At 37.8% G+C, this 19,947-nt stretch overlaps 2 protein-coding genes across 13 annotated transcripts in view; both read left to right on the forward strand.

Moving 5' to 3' along the window:
• Positions 1–42: 42 nt before the first annotated feature.
• sclt1 (sodium channel and clathrin linker 1) lies at positions 43–11,124 on the forward strand. Of its 4 annotated transcripts, none has more exons than XM_029157708.2 (22): positions 43–197; positions 430–464; positions 639–706; positions 1,026–1,078; positions 1,234–1,306; positions 1,768–1,823; positions 2,153–2,288; positions 2,603–2,725; positions 2,905–2,970; positions 3,732–3,802; positions 4,194–4,284; positions 4,866–4,957; positions 5,448–5,625; positions 5,736–5,834; positions 6,803–6,874; positions 6,952–7,026; positions 7,135–7,277; positions 7,437–7,629; positions 8,797–8,993; positions 9,530–9,608; positions 10,106–10,201; positions 10,840–11,124. In XM_029157708.2, exons 1-22 carry the CDS (start codon positions 187–189, stop codon positions 10,897–10,899), a joined length of 2,067 nt encoding a protein of 688 aa, XP_029013541.1. In that variant the 5' UTR covers positions 43–186; the 3' UTR covers positions 10,900–11,124. The 4 variants fall into 4 exon arrangements, with proteins under 4 accessions (XP_029013541.1, XP_055363760.1, XP_029013672.1 ...); XM_055507785.1 differs by lacking the exon at positions 10,840–11,124 and adding an exon at positions 10,691–10,823; XM_029157753.2 differs by having other exon boundaries at positions 66–88.
• Positions 11,125–11,222: 98 nt separating this feature from the next.
• dnah6 (dynein, axonemal, heavy chain 6) overlaps positions 11,223–19,947 on the forward strand; it is a 37,760-nt gene continuing 29,035 nt past the window's right edge. The window contains exons 1-25 of one of the 9 annotated variants that reach the window (XM_029157245.3): positions 11,223–11,360; positions 11,590–11,692; positions 11,824–11,900; positions 12,060–12,203; positions 12,873–12,966; positions 13,138–13,205; positions 13,702–13,767; positions 14,379–14,558; positions 14,784–15,119; positions 15,268–15,402; positions 15,487–15,580; positions 15,668–15,734; positions 15,970–16,144; positions 16,353–16,448; positions 16,587–16,694; positions 16,814–16,903; positions 16,993–17,113; positions 17,268–17,419; positions 17,711–17,863; positions 18,022–18,273; positions 18,488–18,616; positions 18,725–18,838; positions 18,984–19,127; positions 19,281–19,436; positions 19,571–19,621. In XM_029157245.3, the coding sequence (XP_029013078.1) occupies positions 11,623–11,692; positions 11,824–11,900; positions 12,060–12,203; positions 12,873–12,966; positions 13,138–13,205; positions 13,702–13,767; positions 14,379–14,558; positions 14,784–15,119; positions 15,268–15,402; positions 15,487–15,580; positions 15,668–15,734; positions 15,970–16,144; positions 16,353–16,448; positions 16,587–16,694; positions 16,814–16,903; positions 16,993–17,113; positions 17,268–17,419; positions 17,711–17,863; positions 18,022–18,273; positions 18,488–18,616; positions 18,725–18,838; positions 18,984–19,127; positions 19,281–19,436; positions 19,571–19,621 (3,072 nt within the window). In that variant the 5' untranslated portion in view covers positions 11,223–11,360; positions 11,590–11,622. Of the gene's footprint in view, positions 11,389–11,589; positions 11,693–11,823; positions 11,901–12,059; positions 12,204–12,872; positions 12,967–13,137; positions 13,206–13,701; positions 13,768–14,378; positions 14,559–14,783; positions 15,120–15,267; positions 15,403–15,486; positions 15,581–15,667; positions 15,735–15,969; positions 16,145–16,352; positions 16,449–16,586; positions 16,695–16,813; positions 16,904–16,992; positions 17,114–17,267; positions 17,420–17,710; positions 17,864–18,021; positions 18,274–18,487; positions 18,617–18,724; positions 18,839–18,983; positions 19,128–19,280; positions 19,437–19,570; positions 19,622–19,947 lie in introns of all 9 variants that reach the window. The other 8 variants (XM_029157408.3, XM_029157161.3, XM_029157334.3 and 5 more) reach the window with 8 other exon arrangements.

A 19,947-nucleotide genomic window follows, 5' to 3' on the forward strand; every position in this document is an offset into this window, starting at 1 on the left:
GAAGGATTTCAGGAGGACACACCTCCATTGCCATTGGTTGTTATTTGTTTGCTTCAAAAGGACGGCGGAACTGATGTTTTATGTCGAAGTAAACACCTCATATATGGTTTATGTTTTAAACCACTGCTTGTTAGACTTAATAATACATATTTATAAACATTTTTTAAGCCTCACAATATTCTGAGAATGAGCTGCAGGTCAGCCATTTGTTTGGCATGTTAAAAGATTTCTTAGCATTAACGCTAGCTAGCCAGCTACAGTAGCCGAGATTTATTAGCGTTAGCGGAATCAGGTTACCACCGGTTGCGAAAGCTAACATTAATAATATTTAAAATAAAAACAACTGTCGCAGTTGTGTTTTAACGCTTAACGTTGCTATTTACTGGTGGTCAGTTTGACCTGTTGCCTCTGGTTATTCCGCACCGTTAGCATGGATGCAGAAGTGGAGTTTTTGCGTGATCAAGGTAAGGTCAAACCTGGGAACTCGGCTACAGCAAGGTTATGTTTAAATTAAGTTACCATGCGAGTCACCTTTATTTTTATTTAGTGAATGAATCCAGATCCTGGTTTGTGATGGTCTGGTTTTGTAAGGACACCTTGTGCAGTGTTATTGTATATGTTCTTCTGTTGCCTTCCAGTCCGCAGGTTAAATTCTGCTCTCAGTCAATATCAGTATGGACACAGCACTCGATCAGCATCTTCGCAGGTACAGAAACACGTATAGATAGGTAGATATGTATGTGTCTATGCTGTACATAGAGAATATTACATCATCAAAAATCTCACAAAAGAACATTTTGTTTGTATATTTTGGGCTGTTAACTTGTACATCAGACCTAAGTTACTCTTGAATTTGGTTCATACCTGTTCTTACGTGTAATAACACTAAATAAATATTACAAAATCCATTTGCTCTCATGTGCTGTAGGAAACCTGTCTGTATGCTGATGTATTGATCTGTTTTACAATTGATAAACTGGAAATCCACAATGGTAACTATTATTCCTTCATGTGTTATATTTCAGGTTGAGGGAACGAGACAAGCAGAGTCTCCTCCTCCTTGGGTCTCCGACAGAAGGTTAGTGTCAAAAGTCAAGTATTATTTTCATCTTCTTCCTGCATATTCTTGTGACCACTACTGTGAGCTGGGGTGGCTGTTGTTATGAATTCCCTAGAGTGCAGGTATGCAAGTACTTTTTCCCCCCATAAATGAATTTTTCATCTGCATTACAGTATGATGGCTCCTCTCATAGCCGAATATGATCGGCACATGGATGAAATGACTGAACAGCTGCAGCGATACCAGGTGAAAAACAATGAAACAGCAAGGCCAGAATATAAAATTCTGACAGTGACAATGCAATATGAAATATGAATTGTTATGAAATATCAGTGCAGAGGCATACCTACGTAATGAAAGATCAGGTTACCTCTCCTGAAATATTCTTAAAATTCAACTGATATAAAATGAAGTAGTGGCACTGAAAAAATATAAACATTAAAAAAATGTAGTAGAAAAAGTTATAAAAAGAAAGCCTAGCTCTAAAAGAACAACTTTGTTATAAAATTTCTCATCTGAGTTTACTTAATGAGTCACATATTTCCTGTCTCTTTCTTCTTTCTTTTCATCTTTTCAATAAATAACAGACTGACTGCTTTTGCTTTGTTTTGATTATGTGAAAATCTAGATTTGCTTTTCAAATTCATGTGCTCCAAAATGCATCACAATACCTTAACCTTAAGTGTTTTGCTTGTTTAAATCTACAGGCCCTAATGACTGATGTCAAAGTGAAGTTAGACAGAGTTGTCAAGGAAAACGAAAGGTAGGAAAGAAGAGAATTATCACATCAGTCAATACATAGAAAGTGTTTTTATTATTTCTCTGCACTTAGTTTTCTAGGTTGAAATATTATTTATTGAGTGACTTTTATAGTCATTCAAATCATGTGTATTTAAGTGAGAAGTTTTTTTTTTACTTTGATTAATATTTAATTCTTTGTTAGTGGCTATGGCATCTTTTTCATTTATTGTTTTTTAAGGTTTTAAAAAGTAATGCTTTTAAGATGTATTTTTTATTTTGTTGATTGGCTATTTAAGTTTATATTTAAAACCAAAAACATTTCTGGTTTTTCATAAATGACACCTTATCCAGGCTGCATGCAGAGCTGAGGGAGTCCATTGAGAAGCAGCTTCATGCCTTGCCTGTGGCTTCAGGAATGGAGGGCAGCAAACTAGAGGAGGACACAGTCCTCCGAAACCTCCAAGAACAGCTCCAGCTGTCTGAAGAGGTCTGCATCTGTTTGTATGTTACAATCAATCCATGTGGATTAAGTCTCCAGTTGTAAATGTATGTTTACAATGTCCAGTAAACGTGGAAAAGGCAGTTAAGATCAGCTATATTTAAGCCTTGTTTGTGATCAGTCACAGCTTCAAACCTCTTTTCTCCTAGAATTGTAACACTTCTATAACACAGGTGATATTTGGACTTAGTGGTGACATGCTCCCCATCTGCAGTGGTATCCATAAATGCCTCTGTGGGAGTGTAAATGTGAGAGCTTATTTTGTTTATACTGTATGTCTGTGTGTGTGTCTGTGCTTTTAGGAGCGGGTGCAAACCATGGAACTGTGGCAGACAGCAGCCCAAGAGCTTGACCGTCTCCAGCAGGTCTACCAGAAAACCATCTCTGATGGACAGTACCATGATACTGAGAGACAGCAGCTCAAGGTTTAAAATTTAACACAATTTGTACATCATTAGCACATAAGGCTATTGCCACTAGATGGAGCCATTATCATATCATAGAGGTTAATTAATGCAGTTTAGCCTCAGCTAGTGCCTGATATAAAGCGGAGGTAATTAACAGCGGTTCAATTTTATCGAATGCTTCTTCTTTTTTATCGCAGGATCAGCTTTTTCAGTTTCAACAGCACACACACAAACTCCAACTGGCCAATCAAAAACTGGAATCGGTAAGTGACAGTTAATTAAATGTGTTTTAAATTATTGCCTCCTAATTAGCAGAGGGATCAAAATGCTGTGCATTTATCCGAAATGAACTCTGCTCCAATTATTAATCTTGTAACTAAGTTAATCGGTTTCTAAATCACCCTGGTAGTCAGCCAGAACTGTCTTATTTTTATAATAGACTGTCACATCACTTTGTAATCCTATAACTACCTTAGCTTTTTTTCTGAAACACATGCTATGGTACATTATTCTGTCTGTGCCTCACTAATACAGACACGTAAAAACCCTTCAGTTTAAATTCTAATTATAGAGATAGTTAAGCTAACAGACGTTCGACCTTGAAGATTAAAGCTTAAAGCCTACAGCATATTGTGTATGTGCTTGTTAACATGAAAACCCATGCACACACACACACACACACACACACACATGTGCATCAGATGCTTGCTTAGGACACAATACAGAGTGTGAGAAATGAGTAATACTATATCCATGTCATACAATTTTAATGAGAGGGCAAGCCTTGGGCTTTCCTCCCTCTGACTCCTCACACAAGCTGACTGTTACAGTCACTGTATCTGAGAACGACTGACTTTGTAGCCGTGAATGACTGACAGAGACTCCGTGGGGTTTTGTTCTAAAAGGACATAGAAAGTTTTGAGAGTAAAGTTTTAGGGGAAAGATGGCTTCAGCTTAAAGTTTGAGGTGGGTGTTTGAAGTCATGCAACACAAATGGCAGTCTTGTGTCTCCTGCCACACACAGACTAACCAGCAGTTCCTGAAGATGGTGACAGAGCAGAGCACGGAGATGGAGGAGCTGCACAGCCAGCTCAGGTAACCAAATACCTCCGAGAGTAACAATGGCTGCCATCAGAGGACTAGAAATGTTCAATGCAGAGCACTGTGCTCAAGTTTGAGAACAGTTTCCTCAGTTGTGAACAGAGTGTCAAGTAAATAAGGTTCACCTCCTTGTCCAGTGATCTGTGTGCTCACCCTGAAGGCAGATGATGCTTAATGCTGTACTGAATACCATACTTTTGGGTAGTATATTTTAGATATGTTACATATATCTTTTTCCTGTTGCTATTAATTGTGGTCAAGTAATAGTGGCCTATTAGTTACCAAACATTTTATGTTTTTTAATAGTAATTATAGAATGAAGTTATATGTTCATGTTATTTTGTCACATGCCGTATGTGTTGTTTTCACGGCTGTCTTGCTCTAGGCAGACCAAGGCTGAGCTTAGGACAGCCACCGCCAAAGTGGACGAGATGACCAAATTACTACAGAATGTCCAAGACCAGATGCACAGACGGGTGAGACAAGTGAAAAATCTTGGATTAATGTAGACAATGGACATACGCCAGTTGCATTTCATGAAGTTGTGGATCAACAGAAACAAATTTTAGGCCAACGAGTGTGAAGTTGTGTGAAGTCCATCCGTTGTTGTTTTCATGGTGGACTTAATGGAAGACAACTGAGGAGGACTCAGTTAACCGGAATTTCACAAATGCATATTGACATGTCACAAAGCCTCAAAGAATATGTTCCTTTGACAGATGACACCAAACTGGAACTTTAAAAATTTCACATCAGCAGCAATCAAGAACACTGTGGCCACTGTGAACATGGCGCAAGCTCAGTTTTTAATCAGTGTACAAGGCACAGTGAAATCTCAAGACTATCAGGACATTCTGGAGTGAAATGTGCTGCCCAATGTCAGAAAGCTTGCTCTCAGTTGCAGGTCATGTGTCACAGATAAAAAACATGGCAGTGAATGCCTCAATAGGTTGTGCAAAAAAAAAAATCAAAGGTAAAGGTTAAAGGTACAATTAGGATAACGTGACTTCTGTGTGTAAAAACACCACTGTTTCTGACAAGCCGCTCTGCTGCACAGGAGGAAGATGTCGCTGAGGCTCAAGGTCGAGAGGATGCAGCAGATAGAAGGCTCCAGCAGCTCCAAGAAGCCTTGAGCCAGCTAGAAGCCAGGTAAGCATATGACTGTTGCTTAGGCTGTAATTACTTTTACACCCTCCTCTGGCCTTGCCAAGAGTTTTAATCATTTATGAAAAATATTCAGCATTCTGACCTGAATGGAAAGTCATTTAAAAAAAGAGCTGTAGAATTACATGTGATATTGAGAGAGAAGTCTTTTTTAAGTGGGTTTACTGCGCTAATACAATCTTACTCCTGTGTGAGGGTAGTCTGGGCTGACTCCTATTTAAACTGTATTAAGAGGGAGTGTGAAAGGTGTGGCAAGCTGCCGACATGTCTGTGTAAAAGACCGGGCGCTGCAAGGAAGCAGCTTGAAATATTTATAGTTTAGTGATGTTTTATTGTGAGACCAGCTACTGCGGTTGAAAGAGAAGCCACCTCTGCAGCATATTTCATGTGCAGGAGTCATACATTGTCACATATCCTTTTCACAAGTAAAACCACAAGGTTCTGTTCACTCCTTGGTCATTTTTTCCTTCACTAGGCTAAAAGCTGCATCTCAGGAGGCAGAGGCTGTTCGCAGAGAGCAAACTGTTTGGGAGCGAAAGGTGGGGGAACTTCAGGCTCGATGCACCTCCCTAGAGGAGGAGAAGTATGAGGCCCTGGCCAAAGTTAGAGAGAGCGTTCAGATAGCCGAGGAGGCTGCATTGCAGAAGGACCAGGTGACCGCAGTCATTTGAACTTTTTTACCATTTTCTCTTTCTACTGCTCAAATCTTCATCCCAGTTTGTTGAGCTAAACTTTGACCTTGAAGTTTTGATATCTTTTTCAGGCACTGTTAAGAGAGAAGCAGAGGATGGAAGAGCTGGAGAAGACAAAGGAGGCCATAAAGCAGTTGATTCAGGATGCTGCAGTTCGCACTAGGAAAGAAGTAGGTTAAATACTGACTTTTTTGGACCAGAGTGAAAGTAATTGAATGACTTACTGTAATAACGTAAGTTCACCAGGTCTTATCAAAATATTTAGTGCTAACTTTGTATAGTGTCATAAAAGTTGCATTTATTGATTTAAAATTAGTTTTAATTAGACACACAAGTGCCAGTTGTAACAGGTCCTCTGCTCATGTCTTTTTAAAATCTAATCCAAAAGCAAAGATTCACTCATTTCTCCTTCATAACCCCAGTAGGCGACATGGTGATTAATGTTCTATTAATGGGCCCTTTTCATCAAACCCTTCAACTGTTTAATCCTGTTAATGAGGCCTGGTATGACTTCAGCTCTGGTTGTCATCTTAGTATCTAGCTGGCCTTTAGAAGATAATAGCATTATGGAGCTGCATCAGAGTTTCTGTAAGTGATACTCCTTCTGTTGCCCTGCCTTTTTACCTTCCAGGTAAAGTTAGGAAGTTAGAGGTTAAAGTTAAACTTTGCAACTTGATTTAATGCAAATTTAACGTAATTTATCAATGAAGTATAAAACCAAAATATTAAATCACAAAGAGCAACCCTAAGAGCTCAGATTCAGATCCTAGAGATGCTCTTTGGCCACCATCTATAAAACAGCTCAATAACTCCGATTGGTCACATTACTGTGTACATGCATTAAATTGTATGATATGTAAAGTATCTGTTTCTACACTATCCATGCTGCTTACCCAATTTGTTTGCATTAGTGAGAGAAGAATCAGGTTGAAGCTATTTATTTCTCTCCCAAAATCTTCACCAAAATCTAATCAATCAACAAATTCAGGTTTTTATATTTTGCTGTTGATGTAGGTGTTACCCTAAAATATTTTCTCTCATCAGTTAAAAGTTAATGTCTAAAGGAAAGCACAATGCAAGGCAATTACAATCCTCAGATTCATGTATAAATTTTATTAGTATAAATTTATGTTAATAGGTGGAAATTGCGCGTAAGCAGTGCAATGTTCAAATTCTTCGTATGGCTGAGGAACTGTCTGCCCTCCAGCTGGTAAGAACCCTTCTTTTTGTCTCTGACTATCTTATCCTTACCTTTGTATTCAACCCCTTCTTTCCAACTTTCTCCAGGAGTGTGCAGATAAAGAGTCTCAGATTGAAAGGTCCATGCGAGAGAGAAAAGCAGTAGAGGAAGAACTGGAGAAGGTATAACCCCAGAATTAAGTGACCAGAAATCTCAAAGGGTAAAGGTGAATTTACCTGTCATCACTTTGCCTGTGGTGTTTTTTGTTTTTGCTTTTGTTTTTGATAAAGGTGTATAAGGAGGGAAGGGCAGAGCCAGAGTTCAGGAAGATTGATGCTCTTCATCAGAGGTGTCTAGATGCAGAAAGGATGAAGGAGGACTTCAGCCTCACACTACAAAGCACCCAGAACAAACTAAAAAAGATGGAGATGGAGTAAGTGTGGTAGCTGCTATCTAGTAGACAGAAAGTTAACTTTTATATTGTTCCTTCTCACATGCTGGAATATGCAGTGGCATGGTTACAAAAACATAGCTGCATGGTAATAATATGTTGTCCTCTCCCTTCTGTCTTCTTATTTTAATCCAAATTTAGATACAGTGAGGAGCTATCTCTGTGTCAGGAGGAAGTCCGGCGCTTGCAGGTTTCCTTGGCCTCTGCCCGGAACGACTGTGTCGGTGTCAGCGAGGAGCGACTTCAGCTGCAACAGGAAAATCTACAACTTCGCAAGGAGATGGATGAGCTGCGCAAGGCCACTGTGTTGGTTAAAAAGAAGGCCAAACAACAGGTATGGTCTTATTGGGAGGCGAAAGACTAGGTGCTCTCCACAACAAGACATTTTCATTCTGGCCCAAGATGCTCTATTGGCTGAACAACAGGTTAATTCACTCACTTGAAAAAGAGAAAAAAACACAACAATTAATGATTGTTAAAACAGCTGATTAGACTTTGTGGCAGAAGCCAAGATATACTGACTTTTATTGCCAAGTACAAGTCAAGTTTCCCCTGGCTCCCAAATTTCTCTTCCAGCTTGGCCAGTTTTTCAAGATTCAAATATCCCAGCCCTCAAATATAGTCCCAGCAGGGAAGAGCTCACATAATATAAAACTCCATTGCACCAGTTTGCGATTTAGGTTTTGTGTTATAAACGTATCCTCTCTAAACCCAAGCTGAGATAACCGTAATGACATCAGTGGTATTTCCTCAGACTACTTTTAAAGCCTCAGGAGACCTCGGGAAACTACTGTTTCACTGCTTCACATTAAATAACTTCATGATGAGTACATGATGATCGCCGTGTTTAAAATCAGTGAGGTGTGCCTTTAGCGTAGAAATAGAAGCGGCAGGGAAAAAATATGAATTTGTTTAGCCTGAAGTGTTTTCCAAACAACTGTTCTTATTAACAGCTGGGCAGCCATTACTGAAAAGGATGTTTCTGAATTGAATTTATATAGAAAAAGTGGAATAGTTGGTGGATATTTAAAACACAGAACTACAGGCAACAAAATACTTAACTCACAGTTTAGCTTAAAGGCCTTTTACCAAATTTCTGATGATCTTCAGAACCCAAAACTAACTCAACACATGTTTGCTGCTGTTATATACTACATGCTTGGTTCTTGTCCCTCCTGTCCTGTCCACCTCCACCACTACAGCCACAGCCACCACAGCCCAGTCTCCTTTTTTGTATGCTGCATGTTTTATATGCATCCTTTTTATTTCCAGTGAAAAGACATTCATTAAGGTTAATTATTTAGTAATATGAGCATAAGTGCTTGTATGTTTTATATGTTGGCACTGATTGACTGGTGGCCTAAGGTGTCCATTGGCTCTGGCCTAATGTAGCATCTACTCTACCATCCTTACTACAGTGGTTAGGGTAAGGCACAATTGAATAACCAGTTTTGAATCATCTATGTGTACACTAACCATTTTGCCCCCTGCTTTCCACCAGGTGTCAAAGATGGAACAGGAGTACAGTTTGAAGGAACAGGGACTAGATGCTCGTATGAGGGAGCTGGAGGAAAGCAGCCGCAGCGCCAGTGTTGATCTGACACGCCTCCTAACAGCACAGCAAAAAAGCACTCAGCGCTGGAAGGAAGAGGCTAAAAATCTGGTTCAGGCCTTTGAGTCTAAAACCACTGGCTTCAAGTAAGAATCTAAAAAGTCAGATTCACGGATATTAAAACCAGAAATAATGAAGATATGAGATGGGAAATTGGTTTAGTGCCAAACATTATGCCAGACATAACGAAATATTCCACCCTAATGACTTTTGTCGCTGTGACCTTGCTTAATATTTTCTGTGAAGATCAATGTGACATAGTGTGGAGCTGAAACCAACCAAGCTAAACTGAAGTGAATGAAGCACAGACTGATTAACAGTCTAATGGCAGCAAGTTATTAACTGACTCCAGTAGAGTTTTTTTTACTTGCAAAGGAAATGCAATAATTAACGTTTCCTAAAACAGTGTTTTAAGGCAGTACAAAAAATAATAACAATTGATATTGGTTTTAAAAATTGTAGACCCACCCTTTACAGGGTTGTATTATCCTTAGTGAGAGTGGTAAGATGTATTGCAATTTCATTGGAATATATCCCAAAACACTTTGGAAACTACGTTGGTGTTGCATTAGTGAATGGAAAAATTCACTTCTGTTGCTTTGTTGTTGTTGTTGTTTTTCAGGGCAGAACTTAATCGGCAGAAGCAACGTTCTCATGAGCTAGAGTTGCAGCTTGTAACTGCACACGATAGCATTGCTGAGGTACGTGTAACAAACATAGCACCTTAAAGCTATAGCTTAGTACAGTTTAACTAAAGATGAGTTCTGCTTTATCCTGCTTTCTTACTGGCAGGAGAAGCTGCCCTTTAGTGTTAATGTCTATTCAGCTGTTGTTCACTTCTGCAAATGTCAGACCTCCATTGTGAAAATACATTCAGACAAAGACCTCTACAACTACAGTTAAAAGAAGCTTGCAGTATTTTTCTGTAAACCTCCAACATTAGCATAAGGCTTCCAAGCAATGCGTCAGTGACAATTGTGACAAGGTTAACTTCATGCAGTCCATCACTAAGCATCAGGATAACTAATTCAAACAGCTTGTACTAGATGTATTTAAAATAGTTTACCAAAATTGCTATTTTTAGGCTGTCAGTACACAATGTGGTGCAATTTCTGCATGTTTCTAAACAATGATTTAACACTGATCCTTGTGGTTTTAGACTTCAAAATTACTAACAAGTTTATATATCTTTGTGCAGTATGAGAGGCAGCTAGCAGAGTGTCAAGAGAAGACAAGTCGTCTCCAGCGGCGACTAACACAAGCTGAACAGAGGGCAACAACTGCTACACAACAAGTAAGAGTAACTTCAGTGAGTCTTAAAATTTTCCACTCAAAACCATAAATGTAAATGTATCTGTAATATGTAATTTATTTTGTGATATGCTAACACAACGTGACACACACAGTAATTGCGAAGTTAAAAGGAAAATGATTAATGGTTTGAAATGAAATAATTAAAGTGTGGCATGCGTTTGTATTTCGCCCAATTGAGAATCTGTCATGAGACATGACAATTGCTGTTCATCTAGTCTGACTGAGCTTGAGCTAAGCATAAGGAACATTTTTATTCTCTAGATGTGCAAAGCTGGTCATACCCCAAAGGACTTGTGGCTTTATCTATAGCAACAGGGTTCTTTAAAATATTAAGTTGTAAAAATACATTGCACACTTTTTATTTATTTATTTATAGCAATTCTGAAATCGTTTCATGTCACAATGATGCACCACTTTGTGTTAGTTTATCAAATAAAATCACAATAAAATACAATCTTTGTGGTTGCAGCTTAACAAAAATTGACGTTGATGAGATACTCAAGGGGTATGAATACTTTTGCAGTGCACTGTATAAGTGCAGATTTGGTGGCATAACACTGCATTTCACATGAAGTTAATCATCTGAAAACTGCACTGTCTGTTTTTTTTTTTCAACAGCTAAGCAAACTAGCATCACAGCGAAGAAGAACAGCCACGATCGATTCAGGGACTTCATAATGGAAACTCATTACTGTACTGTATGAATACCAATTAAGCCAAATATGTGAAAAGCCTTTCATTTTTTGATATTAACATTGTGGCCAACGACATAAAGTAATGCTGACATCAGTGCTACGGTGACCACACAATGTTTTCAATTGTACACAGTTTTACCAACTTTGACATTTTAGTGCGTTTTATTTATATGAATTATTGTATTAAAATAAAATTGTTGCAACTGGACTGTTGTTGTTTTGTGTTTGCTGCGTTGCATCGTCAAACTTTGTGTGAAAGGAAACATAAACCCAGCAACGAGCGTTTGATTGGCTGCGTTGCACTCTGGGAAAGAATGTTGTTGCTAGGAAACCGCAAACCTCAGCTTTAGCTTAACTCGACAACTTTTAACGCGGTTTCACATTACGTTTTTTTATTGTGACTATAGTGTTATAAAAATATTTTGAACATGAGCATTTGATCTGGTAGGCATTTTGAATCACTATTTTGCAGGTAAATTAGGATAATGCGTTAAAAAAATAGGTAGTAGCTAGAAACAAAGATTGAAATAATGCCTATCATCGTAACTGTGTTGCTAATATTCTGTCATTTCTTTTTAAATATCCTATGCTAGTATACATTGTTTACTATACACCTTGTTTTCGCGCCAAACCACACAGTTTTAAATTGTTCAACTAACTTGGAACTCATTAGGGGTGCTGCTTGTCCACTCAGCTGATACAAGCTATGGAGTCTGCGTCTGCTCGAGCCTCTCTGCCCAGCCTCCCTGGCAAAAGAAAGGAAAATGACAGCAAAGGTAGGTCAAGCGGAAACAGGCACTGGATATACTTTGAATAAGTACTAGGAAACGTGGCCAATTAACTAGTTTTGTAACCCTGTCAGTAGTAAGTTCAGTGGTCAGTAGTCCTGTTTGATATTCTGTCCCAGAGCAACTTCACAACCTCCTTGAATCACAGCACTCCACCATCAAACCAAGAACTACAGTCTATGTAAACGACCCACAGGTGAGATATTGTGAGGTTCAACCTACTGCACACCAGATTCAGATTTATTTATACTTTTACTTCATTGTTGCTATGTCTTGGGATATAAAATGACCACAAAAAGTAGCTTATACAGTATAAAAGTTTTTTCTCTGTTTTCTTTTTTTTTCACTAATGCAGGCTGTGCTGAAAAGATGTGTGATACGGAAGGAACCCAGTCTCAACCACCTAAAAGCCCGTGAAGAGATGTTCTTTCCAGGGTGGTGCACTCAGTCACCTTCATCTTCACAAACACATCAGCCACCAGCTCTGCAAACAAATATGGTCAGTATTAATAATAAGGTCGTTAATGACTGAGAGAAAGGTAAGTGTTGTTTTTAAAATGTATACTAGCACGTAACATAGTGGGGACAATAGATCCTTGTTTCCAGTGTGAGCTTAAAAAAATCTTGTTTGTAAGTGAAAGTTAGCACTAAACAAACACAGTAAGCTTTATTTGTCCATGTTCATAGCTTCTGGTAATGTCACAGAATTTATTGCTGTCCACAGCTTATGTGTGCATATTAGTTAAATTTGTTTGTGTTTTGCAGCTAATATTGCTAAAGCAACTAACATTAAATGCACCCTAAATGCTGAAAATATCCACAATACTGTATGTTCTCCTAAATTTAAAGTTACTTGATACCCTGTTTTATTATTCTTGCACAGTTAATACTGTTGTTTATTCTACCCTGTTTTGTCTGTTGTTTTATTTAGTGTTTTATTGCTGCTGAAAACAAAAGACTTTCCCCACCGTGGGATTAATGAAGTCTTATCTTATCTTAATAAAGTCTTACTGTGTCTTGTAAACTTTTTCTCAATATGTGAGTTTGCCAATAACCAAACCCCATTCCTGGCTCTATGCTGTACGCCTTGGTGCTTTGAGTTGGATGGCTCTTCCAATGATTCCTAAAATGTAAACTATCTTTTTTTTTTTTTATTTTGTCCTTACAGGCAGAGTCTGTGAGGATACAAGCCATGGACTCTGGGTCTACTAGAGCCTCTCTGCCCAGCCTCCATGGCCAAAGCAGGGAAAGCCAGTCCAGAGGTGGGTCAATTAAGAATATGCATTTCATACATTAGGAAAATGAACTAGATAAAGACTACTACAACTAGATTTTGTGTGTCAAATATAACTGATAACACCTGGCAAGTCATCTGTTTTTAATAAACTTACATTGCATTCTTCTATTGCATTCTATTTGACACCCTTTCCCAGAACGGCTTCACCATGTCACTGACTTTAAAATCATACCAAGACCTCCAGTCCATGTCAAAAATCCACAGGTGAGTCAATATTAATTTCAAGACTGCTGTTTCCATACTTTTATTCATCTTCAAGTCTTGAATTAGAATTTGTAAAGTCAGTGTAAATTATAAAGTATGTCCTGTAGATAAAGGTCTTAGGTCCTTAAAACAGAATGCAATTATTTACACATATCATTAACACATTTATTTACAGGAGAATGTAGACAAAATATCACATATTGAAAATGGGACATCTTACAATTTCCTGACAAGATTTTTGCTCATTTTAAGTTTGATGGCAGCATGTCTCAAAAAAGGTTGCAAGCAGGCAACACAAGGCTAGAAGAGTAATTGCCACAAAAACAAATGAAGTATTGTTCAGAAAAATGTTCCACAACTTAAATTACAAAAACTTTAAACATCCCACTATCCACAGTTTAGAAAATGGTCAACAGATTAAGTGAATCATGAGAAATCTTGTGCACAAGAGAGAAGCTAGAAGGTCAAAACTGGATGTGTGTTTTTGGGCCCTCAGGTGGCACAGCATGAAAACAAGCATGATTCTCTGCATGGGCTCGGGAAAGAGTCCACCCACCAGGCAGTTAAGAACCTGCATCTCTGATGGCATGATAAAGCATTATAGTGCCTAGTGTGGACAGCTTATACCTTAGGAAAGGCTTAATGCTAAATAGTACAGAGGTATTAAACCAACAAATGCTCCTATCCAGATAACCTCTTTTTGGGAGAGCCCTGGCATATTTCAGCAAGACATTGCTAAACAACATACTGCATCCGTCACAACAGCATACAGTAGCTTCACAGGAGAGAAGAGTCTTGACACTTCACTAACATTTGGTGAATCACAAAACAACAAATCTCTTGTGTGTTGAGCAGCTGGAATCCTGCATCAGACATGAATGGGACAGCATTCCTCTTCTAAAGCTCCAGCAACTGGTCCTCTCATTTGTCAGACATTTACACACAGTTGATGCTACACAATCATAAATATCACTCTGTTCCAACTGCATTACCCCCTTGATGCCATCAATTTTAAAATGAGTTAATATTTTAAATGTATAAATGTAAAATTTAAAAATGTATTTGTTTGCATCTTATGTTGTCATGCTTACAGTATGTTATATTATATAAAACAGAGATTTGCAGATTGTAGATTAGTAAAAGTTCTATAGCAGTTTCTTTCCCTTAATGCAGACTCTGCTGAAAAGACGTGTCATACAGAAAGAACCAGTTCTCAATGACCAAAAAACCCGTGGGCAGATGTTCTTTCCAAAGTGGTACACTCCTTCATCTTCATCTCCACACACACAACAGCCTCACAAGCGCTACGAACAAGTGCCCGTCTACGTACCACCTCTGCAAACCACTACTAAGGTCAGTGATGTTTGGGGAGAGAATAAACATTCTTAAATATCTTAAACAAATATCTGCAGTACCTCTTTCATAAAATAATATATACAGAAAACATAGCAATTAAACTAGGTGACGCAACTGGATCAAAAGGAAACATTGTTCCTATCATTTATTTTGGTAGACAAGATTCTTTTAGTTCAAACTTATTACTGACTTGTCTCTCCATGACTTATTTTCTCCTTTCAGAAAGTGGTATCTAACCCAGCTCTTCCCAGAAGGCCCTTTGCCATTAAAAGCTGCGGACAGATGCATTCCGAATTTCAGAAACATGAGTTTAGTAAAAATGACTATTTGCTTGTCAGCAATGGAGGCGTGTTATCTGTGTGTGAGAATGAGTATGATTTTATAACCCATGACCGTCTGGAAAAGGAGTATGACTACCACTGCAAGATCATGAATATCCCGTTTTTTGCCAACTTTAAAAAATGGAAACCCTTTTATATCTGGCGTGCTAAAGTTCGTGGAAAGAAAATTCAAATGGCCAGGAAAGCCCTTGAAAGGCATCTATTTATTGTCAATCAGGTATATAACAAAATTTATATTGTAACTGTTCTGTCTACCCCTATAATCTTGATTATGGGATACATGTTTTTTATAATTTCTTTTACAAGCTTTGAAATAGAGTGAGAAGCATTAAAAACAGTTTAATTTTAATGTGTGTTTTAAAAAGTCCCTCAGACCTGCCCTGATAGACATCAGGAAAATGTGCTATCAAATCAATGACACAGGCTCCTGTCACTTGGAGAAGACGCACACTTACACGCTGCAGGAGTTTCAGGACACCATTTCCCGACAATTCCAAGAGGTACAACTGTACAGATATAGCAAAAGTACACAAAACGTACTGTACTATAAGCATACTTTTATTAATTCATTAATTTTATTCGAGGTATTGAATGACTTGCAAACATTCCAAGACCTGGTAAAGGAGGTGACAATTTCTGCCTGTCACTCTTTGTTGGAGCCTCCATCAGATAACTCAAGTATGTACAGTATATATACTGTAGTGTGTATAAACATAGTTGAACAGATGGTTGATCGTTTGATAGCACTCGTCTCATTTGTCACAGATGATGATACGGAAAAGAGAATTATCTTTCTAATGGGCAAGACCTTTCTCACAGGTCGCATTAAGTGGTGGGTCTTCATTTTAAATTTATCTTTTATGCTTTTGTTTTTTTGCTTTTTGCTTTATGGTTTAATTTGTGTTTTTTTAATGATTGAAAGCTGTTGGACATAACTAATCTGGCCTATGTTTGATATCACAGTAATAGGGCCTAATATTTCCTTTTTCTTGCCAAAACATAAAGGCCTATTGTATGTCCTGCTAAATTAAGCCTGGTCTTTTCCTTTCTCTCTCTCATCCAACCAGCTTCATTCGTCTTGTTGACTACTTGGTTGTTAACACCTTGCACGGCTTGGTGGTGAATGCAGCAACTACACTATTAGCAATGCTTCACGACAAGATATGCCAAATGCCTAGCCATGCCACTAAACAAAGCTGGAACCAGGCCTGCATAGCATCCACTGGCCATGCTGATGAAAAGGTTGGTATGGAGGCATTGTAGCAAATTGGCCATATGGAGTGGCAACTGTTATCTTTGCTTTGACCTACACACAAACCCTCTAGGGATAATTTTGTTTTGCTATTCTTTTTACAATAGCAGTTGCCATTGATATTGTTATTTGCAGTTAATCAAACAGAAGAAGTGAATATTATTAATTTGCATGCTGTGTGCCCATACGTCTGTCCAGTCAGAAACTCCAACTCTTGGCCAACCTTTGTTCACGTCTGAGCTGATGCTGGACATAGATGCTTTAACCTTCAAACCCACCGAAGAGAACTTTCAAGTTTGTTTTTCATTTTACTCTTATTATAATTTAGGACTTATTGCTTATTAAAAACTGTACAGTATTTATTAGCATTTAATTGCTATCACTACTAGTCTAAACAAAAATGTGCTTTTGTATATTTGGTGTTTCTAACAGGAGACTATTACAGAGGTTACTGAACTGTTTAAGAACACTGTTATGTCAGTCAGTACACTTACTGATGATCCCGACTTTGATTCAGTGACACATCCTGAAGATGTTGAGGTAGGAATAACAGCTGTACACTGTATACAATATATAGAGGCTAACAATTATGTTTTTTATGGTATATACATGAAATATTGTAATATTGGATTGGATGTGTGTTTATTTGTTAACTTTAGATATCAAATCATGGACAAGAAAAGGGCCCTAGTGTGGAATCCATCATAGAGTCTGATGGCCATCTTCAAAGTATTATTCAAAACATCAAGGTCATTTTGTAGTTTGTCATTTCCTTTATCTCTGAAGGTTGTACCTTGTTCTTATTGTGTTAATAGGTATGAATCTAATTTGTTTTTAGGCAACAATCCAATTTGCCTTTGATGCAGCAAAGGTTTATTCACTCACGTTTGAGCCTTTCCGACTTTTCTATAAAGAGAATGAGAGTCTGCATCTACATGAGATACAGCAACAGGATCATGGTGATGTATATCTTGAGACAGACACCTGTGTACTTGCATAACAGATCTTAAACATTTTAAAATATGTTTTTCCTTTACAATAGTAATAAAAATAAATATAACATATAGCAAGTATTGTTGTATTTGATTGATTATTTTAGATTTCATTTCACAGGTTTGCCCTTCTTTGAGAAAGCATTGGAGTTGTATCACAATGAGCATAAGCAGGCCTTAGCCATCCAGCAGACAACGAATCTTGGTTTGCTCCTAGTGGATCAAACGCAGTTGAAAGAGAAGCTTGTGTCTTCTCCTCTTCGCTGTCTAGAGGTGACTATCTGCTTGTATGCAAATACTTTCAGAATTTCATTCATACAGATAGATTAGGTAATTGTCTTTTTTGCATAAGCAGTTGGCCTAAGCACAGAAGGATTTTCAGTGTGTATACAGTACATACTACATACTGTACATACTGTACATACAGTACATACATACTTTATTCATCCAAGAGAGAACTTCACAACCAGTGAATTTGTGATCTGACTAGAAGAAAAACTTTCCAATACTAAAATGGTTAAAGGCATATGGAAGTACTTGCCCTTCTTTGAATGTCATTTTCAGGTCGTCAATGAGATGCTCACCCACCTGGCTAGGGCGAAGCTAGATGCTGTCATTGCAGAGGCTTGTGAAGCGCAGCTTAAGCTAGAGTTTTCTCCCTCTACTACAGATGAGTTAGTCAACTCCCTATTTTTCCTGGATGAAATACAAGAGAGGGTAATATGCATTTTCTTTTAGCAAAATAATTTTATGTTTATACAGTATATAATGTACTAGTTTCAAATAGCCATGTCTAGCTATGATTTTTTTTTACGTTCCCCTTCTCTTTTCTTTTTCTGTTCAATGTCTTTACTTTTTTTTCTCCTTCTTATCAGATTACAGTCTTAGACAAAGAGCAAGAGACAGTATGTCAGATGTACAATCTTATTAACACATACTCAATTCCCACACCACCTGAGGACCTGGCTGTTTTTGCCATTTTACAATCCTGCATTAAGTCATTGTACAGCATCATTGATAAGTCAGTGGCAGAGAGGGATGCCAACATGGACAAGTTTTGCACTTCCCTGAACAAGGACATAAAGGAGTTGGATACTCAGGTCAGGGGCATTTATCTTAAATTACAGGTAAGTAGAGTTGAACAGTATATTGTAATATGCTGTAGGGATATTGTTATTATAGAGATCAACAGAATTTAGAAATGGTTCTAGATTTGGTTTATATGCCAGAAATAGGTTATTTTTTCATGTTGAGGCTTGTTACACAATGATTGCTGATGATGTGTACTGTTCCAGACAAATCTTAGATTAATTTTGATTTGTTAACATTTTTCATATGTAGGATCCACAAATCATAGACATTAATGCAGACTCCTCACAAGTGCTTCTGCTGCTGGAGGAGATCCAGCATTCCATAGAGGGATTGCAGGCCCAGGTTTCCACCTACAATTCCTACCAGAAGAAATTCAAGGTACTGTTATTCTGTATATTCTGATTTAGATCAAATAATTCTTTCATTAAACATGTCAGGCCAAGACATTACATTTTGTTGTGTTTGTTTTATATGTTATAATGGAAGTTGGAGGTGACCAAGTTTAAATACCTGGAGGATTTAGTGGCAGATTATAGGCTGAAGCAGCTGTTGTGGAACTCTGTGGAAAAATGGGACATTGTACAGGATGAGTGGCAGAAGGTAAGGTGCAACTACTGTAAACAATCATACTTTTTTATATTTGAAAACCCACACAATATACTGCAAGAGATCTAAAATTTAAGCAGCTGTTCATCTTTCTTTTACAATTCATACATCCATTTCTTTCTTTTTCACTCTTTCCTAGAGTATACTTCAGCAACTGGACCTGGATCAGTTAAGCTCACAGGTCAACAAATACAGCAAATTTATTAACCAGCTGGAGAAGGGTCTACCACGTAACAATGTGGTGCCATGTCTGAAGGAAAAAGTGGAATTAATGAAGCAGAGGGTGAGTACAAAGTTCTTTATGTTGATGTCATAGATCTGTACAGTGTAAGAAATAATAACATACTTAATGTCATTACAATGTTTGCTAAATCAATGCTGAGGCAAAGGTTGCAGTTTTCTAGACTCTGTGTAATACTATTGTGTTTTTTTACAGCTGCCTGTGATAACTGATCTCAGCAACCCATGCATGAAGGCAGAACACTGGAAGAACTTGGAGTCTGTTGTAGGGGCATCCCTCAATGTGGAAGAGCTCACCGGGGCTGCTTTGGATGAGCTTAATGTTTTCTCCTATGGAGTGGAGATACAACAGGTAATATAAATAAAAGTTGTTTTCCCTGCTATACTGTACTGTGCTATACTATACTTGTTAGTCAACAATATGCAACTTTAACTGGTGTTAGCGTGACACTGCATAACCCAATCTGGTTATCTTATAACTTTTAGGTGTCAGGACAGGCTTCAGGAGAGGCATCAGTAGAAGCAATTATTGCAAAGGTGCGTGGGAGACCACTGAATATATGTAATCATAGTATAATATATGTTCCTGTATTTTTATAACAAAATATGAAAAAAATACAATAATACTGTGGTAGTGAGTCATATATTTACTTCTGTTATATACTTTTTGTGCCCACATATACTAATTAAGTGACTCATCTTACTTTTGTAAATACAGCCTTTTAAATTGCTGCAAATGGCACCTATTATTTTCAACACATTAATCACAGAGGCTGCAAGCACATTTAACCTTTTGACAAAGTCAGACTAGCTGTTACCCCTAAGTTTAAAATTTTTGTGTTAAGCAGACAGAAGTATCATGT

This window comes from Betta splendens, chromosome 1 (assembly GCF_900634795.4).
Source record: "Betta splendens chromosome 1, fBetSpl5.4, whole genome shotgun sequence".
Classification (NCBI taxonomy): Eukaryota; Metazoa; Chordata; class Actinopteri; order Anabantiformes; family Osphronemidae; genus Betta; species Betta splendens.